Here is a 6600-nt window from a genome sequence, read left to right as displayed (position 1 = left end):
TTAGACAACGGTGAACCTTCGAACTATGAAGAAGCGATGGCGGGCCCGGATTCCGACAAATGGCTGGAAGCCATGAAATCCGAGATAGGATCCATGTATGAAAATGAAGTATGGACTTCGACTGACTTGCCCGTTGAACGGCGAGCCATAGAAAATAAATGGATCTTTAAGAAGAAGACAGACGCGGATGGTAATGTGACCATCTATAAAGCTCGGCTTGTCGCTAAGGGTTATCGACAAGTTCAAGGGGTTGACTACGATGAGACTTCCTCACCCGTAGCGAAGCTGAAGGCCGTCCGAATCATGTTAGCAATTGCCGCATTCTATGATTATGAGATATGGCAAATGGACGTCAAAACGGCATTCCTTAATGGTTTCCTTAAGGAAGAATTGTATGGGTTAATTATCCTTTTGCCCTCAGTGGTGTCCATGTACTCAGTTTTGCCCTCAGATGCGAATTGTGCTCAATTTTGCCCCTAGTCCGTGCGCACCGACTCGTTCCGTGAACTCTGCCGTCTCCGTCAGGTCAACCTTTTGACTCGGCCCTTACAGGTGGGACCAGGCGGCAGAGACGGCCAATTTTATTCAGACCGTTGCACGCGTGGCTTGTGGGACCTAGCAGAGAGCCGTTGAGCAGAGAGCCGTTGGCGGGTGTGCTATATAAGGGGGCGACAGCGGCGGTGACCATGGCGACAGAGAGCACGGCGGTGACCACGGCGAGAGAGAGAGCACGGCGGCGGGAAGCTAGCTGTGGAGGCCGCGGCAGTGGGAAGCTAGCAGTGGAGTGCGCGGCGGCGTTGAGATCCCCTTCAGCTCCGAGCTCCATGTCTTCCTCAAGCTCCCGTGCCACCTCGCGGATGCAAAGCCGGGTGCGTGTGGACATGCCTGTCTTCGTTTGTCCGCGATGCCGGGCGGGCGTTGATCGGAGGGTTTCTCAGACACCGAGGAACCAGAATCGTCCGTTCTATGTGTGCAGCGAGAATGGGGTAAGAATCGGGCAATTGCACCATTTTCGTGGTCGGGATCTTTGAGCAATGGATTGACCTGTTTGGTGTTCATGCAGGTGACATGCTTCTTTCTTTGGGTCGATGCTCTGGCCAAGACTCTGATGAATGAACTGCAAGAAGAGCATGAAGAATGGTTGCGCATGCTGCCACGAACGGCAGTGGCCGCACCACGAGCTCCGAAAGAAGAGATGGAGGGTGAAGCACGCACTGACAGAGAGCTAGCTATTGAGCTTAGGACGTTGAAGAAGAAGGTTAGGAAGCTTGAAGATCAAGCACTACCAATACCCATTTGCAAATACTTTTGGGCATTTGTAGGTATGGTAATCGCACTGGTTGTAATGTTGAAAATGTATGGAAAGGCATGAATTATGGAGGAATTTGTAATCTTGAAATTGTTTGAGAAATTCACCTAGTTTAAATGTTGGTTAAAGTTGTTTAAATGTTGAAACAAAAAGAGAAGAAGTGACCAACATTTAAATATGTTGGAAAAAAGAGAAGAAATTAGGAATTCAGAAACTTTTGATCAATGAAATGCAACTCTCTCCTCTGCCTTTCTGTCCAAAAAAAAGGTTGCTCTTGGGCCAAATTCAGAGCATAGAGCCAAGTGCAGGCCAGACTAATGGGCCAACTACATCCAATTAGGCCCATTCGGGGGTTCTCTTGCGTATTTTTCTGTTTTCTATTCTGATTTAATTTAGGCAGTAAATCATAATGCTGAAACTTTTTGTGGAAGCTAATTGAATTATTCCGGAGCCAAACAATTAAGGTTAGAAATTTTTTGGAGCTATTAATTAATCCAATTCAAATACACCGTGATTTAAATCAAAGACCAAAATGTCATGGAAAATGTGCCTCAGCTCTGGTAGAGGTTTACGCCAGGTGCCAAAATAAATGAACATTTTTTAAGGGCATTACATTGAGAAAAACATAATTTGTCTAAAAAATGAAGGATGGAAAATGCACAAAAAATTGGTGCGGCTGGGGACTCGAACCCAGGACCGCGTGGGTTTGTGGTGTTTAGGTCTGCGCTGGTAACCGCTAGGACAGATGGCAAGACTTTGACATGGGTAGGGAAGGAAGGTATACACAGTGAGACTGTGAATTTTTTTAAAAAAAATAGTGAGACTGTGAATGCTTGCACACGCGTGAGAGTGGTTTTCCATTGTTTTGCACTTAAATTTTGGAGGGTTGGAAGGTTGAAAATGTATGTTGCACTACCACATGATTTTGGTCAGAGTGGCACTTGGTTTAGGGTTAGAGTGGCACTTGGTTAGTTCATGACTTTTTGTTTGAATGAAACAGAGGGCTTCTCACCCCCTCCGATTTTCATTAATGAAAACCACAAGTTCTCGAACTTCATGACTTGTTTAGGGAAGAAATGATATGTTTGGGCACGGACATTTTTTAACACACATAATAAACCCTAATAACTTAGATAAGATGGAACACACCGTACCATTGCAATAACTTAGATAAGTTCACGGATAGTTCACAGACACATGATGAAACATGACACGACATGACATAGAAAATCAACAAAATAAAAAATGAAACATGACGAGCTTGACTCCGGGCTTGAACATCTTCATCTTGACCTTCTTCTTCCACCTTGGCTGCCCGTGCCCCTTCAACACCGTCTTCATCTTCACACCTCCTCCTCCTCGTCGTAGGGAAGGGAGTGCATCTGGCCTGGAGCGTGGAAGATGCGCTCGTAGTTGGTGTAGATGTTGTAGACGGTGAAGAAGATGGCCTCGCAGCCACACCAAAAGACTTGGCCGAGGAGCTCGCGCGCGTCAAACGGGTTGGTGAAGGTGACCGTGAGCAGTAGGAGGATGCCACCGCGGTCACGAACCTCGTTGAGGGTGAACATCCTCGGCAAGCCCCGTGGGAGGTGGGCATAGCCAGCTCTGAGGAAGGCGCGGGTGAGTTCGACGGAACCCCTCCACCTTGAAATAGCCCACACACGGAGCTCCCTCTCCACGAGCACGCCCGGTGGGTAGCGCATCTCTGGCACGACAGGAGGACGGTTGAAGGTCGGCCTGTTGAATTGCATCTTCACTTGGTCTCGCTTGGGGAGGGCTCGGTCGCTTGGGTGTTTGAAGTTGGAGAGGATCGGATATGGCTTGTGGGTGGGAGAGGAAGAGAGGCACCCCATTTATAGGCCTGTGGGTGGGAGAGGAAGAGAGAAAGGATGAGAACGGTGCGTGTGTGAATCCGGACGCGTGTGTGTATCCGTTACGTTTTGCACACTTAAATTTTTGCACGAAAACGATGCATGGGGCGCGTGTGTGCATCTGAATCACTGCATAGCTCTTTGACCGGGCGGTGCATGTGAATCGCTGCCCTGAACCATTGCACTGAACCACCTAGCTCGCCTCGCTAGCCTAGCTCGCCTAGCGCGCCTCGCTCGCCTCGCTCGCATGCATGCACTTCGCCGCCTCCCGCGCATGCAAACTCATGTCGCCGCCTCCATGCATGCAAGGCCTGGAAAGGCTGAGACGGGCTATTTACTACGGTCTCGGGCCCAGACAACGAGACGGCCCAACGGTCCATCCAGCGCGCCCGGTATTTGTTAAAAAAACAATCTCCCAGCCAATCAGATTGCATCTCGCGGATCGCCCCCCTCCTCCCTGCAGATTCCTTCTAGAAGGGTTAGATCGACGGCCCTTGATCGCCGCTAGGGTTAGATGAACGGTACCTGTTCAGCGCTAGGGTTAGCGGGGTTTGGGAGGGGTTTGGAGCAGTCAAAGCTATGTTTGACCAGATTTCAAATGAGCATAATAAATTAAATAAAAATCAAAAAAATAAAAAACCTGCGCACATAGTCTTCTTATGTCATATACTAATGATTTAAGTTGATAAACAAGCTTTACATACATTTAAATGATAAGTTCATGTGTATTGTATGATATCTCGAGTATCTCAAACTCTCTTGTATGAAGTGAAGAGAAGTGTTTTGGGGAAATGAACATGAAAATTTCAAAAAAAAACTAACCACAGCTTCATTTTGGAGTGACTAAGAAGGATCCAGGCTTAGTTTTTCATTTTGATGTTTTACACTTGTTAAAATCTTGGTCAAAGTTAAGTTTGACCAGAATTCAAATGAGCCAAACAAATTAAAAAAAATCAAAAAATGGAAAAACCAGCGCACATAGTCTTTACATATAGAATATATGTGTAGGAAAGTTATTTGGCTGATTTAGACAAGGTCGAAAAAAACTTTGCTTAGAAATGAGGCCGTTTACCCTACCTTTGGGCCCCTCTTTTTAGCACATTTTTCATGAAAATTTCAAAAAGCTCACCACAACTTCATTTTGGATTAACTAAGAAGTATCCAGGCTTAGTTTTTCATTTTGATGTTTTAGACTTGTTTAAATCTTGGTCAAAGTTAGGTTTGACCAGAATTTAAATGAGCAAAACAAAATTCAAAAAAATCAAAAAAAGGAAAAACAATGTGCTCATTCAAACATCATCCAACAGATATTTAAACATCATGTCAAACATACTTCTAACATAGGTCCAACATCATCCAACAGAAATACAACATGTCAAGTGATAAATGTTTCATAATACAACATCATCCCTTATTCATAATGTTTCATAATTATTCATAGATAGTGTTGGGGCTTCTGTCTGTTCCTTGAGCTTCTTGCCATCACTTTGCTCCTCGTGCACCTTGTGCTCATTGTTTCTTCTCTTCTTCTCTTGGTTGTTGGTACCTTGCGCGTCTTCTTCAAACCTACCATAGAGTTGTGCAAAACATAAACGGTAATGAGATCATGTCAAGTGATAGATGTACAGTAGTATTTGACCCTTACAAGATTTACATACCTAGAAGAACTCACAACAACGGAAGGTTGGTCACCATTTGGAGCCTCACTTGGATCATCATTTGGAGCCTCACTTGGATCACCATGATCACCATTTAGAGCCTCACTTGGATCACCATTTGGAGCCTCACTTGAATCATTATTTGGAGGATATTTTGGATCATCGTCAAAATCATGCGGCTGTTGACCATCATCATTTGGAACCTCGTCAAAATCCTCATCTGATGCAACCGGCTGTTGACCATCATTTTCATCATCTGTTGAGGCAACCGGCTGCTAACCAACATTTTCATCGAAGCCTTCATCGAAACTCTCTCCGAATGCTGGATCTACTGTGTTATCACAATACTTACCAAAATGACCAGACCCACCACACCTTGTGCACTTACACTTCCTCGCTCCAAGTCCAGCTCCTTCGCTGTGAGGTTTGATTCGACTCTTCCTTGGTCTACCTGCTGCTCTCTTCAGAATTGGAGTGCAAAGCTTGAATCCAGGGTCCACCATGTCCCATTGTTGTTTTCCCTCCATAGCAGGCAAGGCATAAGCATATGTGGCTTTGAACCTTGCAACAGAGTAGTAATCATGCACATACTGCTGTATGTTCCCTGCTGGACCTGGGAGAGAAGTGATGAAAAACAAGGCATGAATGCATGGCAACCCAGTTATCTGCCATTGCCTACAACTGCAAGTTCTAGCTTCTAAATCCACTGGATATCTCCATTCCCTCTTCTCTTTATCCAAATATGATATCTCTGCTGTGGTACCCGAGCAAAGAGTCATGTTCATTTCCAAGCCTGTTGTCTTCTGCTTCAGTTCATTCATCACGGCAGGGATGATAATGTGGCCCATGAATTTTGCCTCGGCTATTCCTGCACGATAATGAAATTTCTGCATGTATTCTATCCTTATCCTGTCAAGCAAATCCACCACATAATGACCCTTTAGTTTCCGGATCGTTGAGTTGAAAGACTCTGCTAGATTATTGTGCACATAGTCAACTTTGCTCACTTCACTGAATTGGCTTCTGGCCCATAACTTGGAGTGGTGTGTTTCCAAGTATTCTTTCACTTTGGGATTCATGTATAACTGCCTCAAGTGGTAGTTGTGCTTCTTCACACTGCATGTCAAAGATGCTGGCCATAAATTGTCGGTATACACCTTTCCTTTGAATTTCTTCATGAAATTTGCAGCAAGGTGACGCATGCATTCCCTATGCTCTACTCCAGGGAACACATTGTCCATGACCACTTCTAAACCTTCACAGACATCTGTATGAATGACCAACCCATTGGGATGTGCAATAGCCCGACGGAGATTATGCAAAAACCAAGTCCAGCTCTCCTCAGACTCTGTCTCCAGCACACCATAGGCAACTGGAAATACAAAACTATGTGCATCAACTGCACAAGCTGCTACTAATTGTCCTTTAAACCTCCCTGTGAGAAAAGTGGCATCAATAGCCAAATAAGGCCTGCAGCCTGCCAAAAAACCCCGGCGACAAGCCTCAAAGCAGATAAAAACCCTCCTAAAGCATTCCTTGGTCTTTGTCACTCCCCTGAATGTGTACTCCACGGTGTGGTGATCAATATCTACAATACTACCTGGGCTTGTCCTCTCCACTTCACCTTTGAATGAATACAACAATTGAAAACTTTCCTGTCAGTTACCATAAATAGAATCCATAGCATGTTGTTTACCATTGAACAACCTCATGTATGGTAAATCTATCTTGAACTTATCTTTGATGTTCTTCTGCAATTCCT

The 6600-nt window shown here is 45.1% G+C and overlaps 1 protein-coding gene across 1 annotated transcript; it reads left to right on the top strand.

The window, feature by feature from the left end:
- Positions 1-824: 824 nt before the first annotated feature.
- Positions 825-1372, top strand: LOC147970646 (uncharacterized). Its single transcript, XM_087522685.1, has 2 exons — positions 825-986; positions 1064-1372. The coding sequence occupies exons 1-2, from the start codon at positions 825-827 to the stop codon at positions 1370-1372; spliced, it is 471 nt and encodes a 156-aa protein (XP_087378811.1).
- The last annotated feature ends 5228 nt before the right edge of the window (positions 1373-6600 follow it).

The sequence above is a fragment of the Triticum urartu genome, chromosome 5A, assembly GCF_056163025.1.
Source record: "Triticum urartu cultivar PI428250 chromosome 5A, HENAU_Tu73, whole genome shotgun sequence".
Lineage (NCBI taxonomy): Eukaryota > Viridiplantae > Streptophyta > Magnoliopsida > Poales > Poaceae > Triticum > Triticum urartu.
This window is presented reverse-complemented; position numbering and strand designations above follow the sequence as displayed.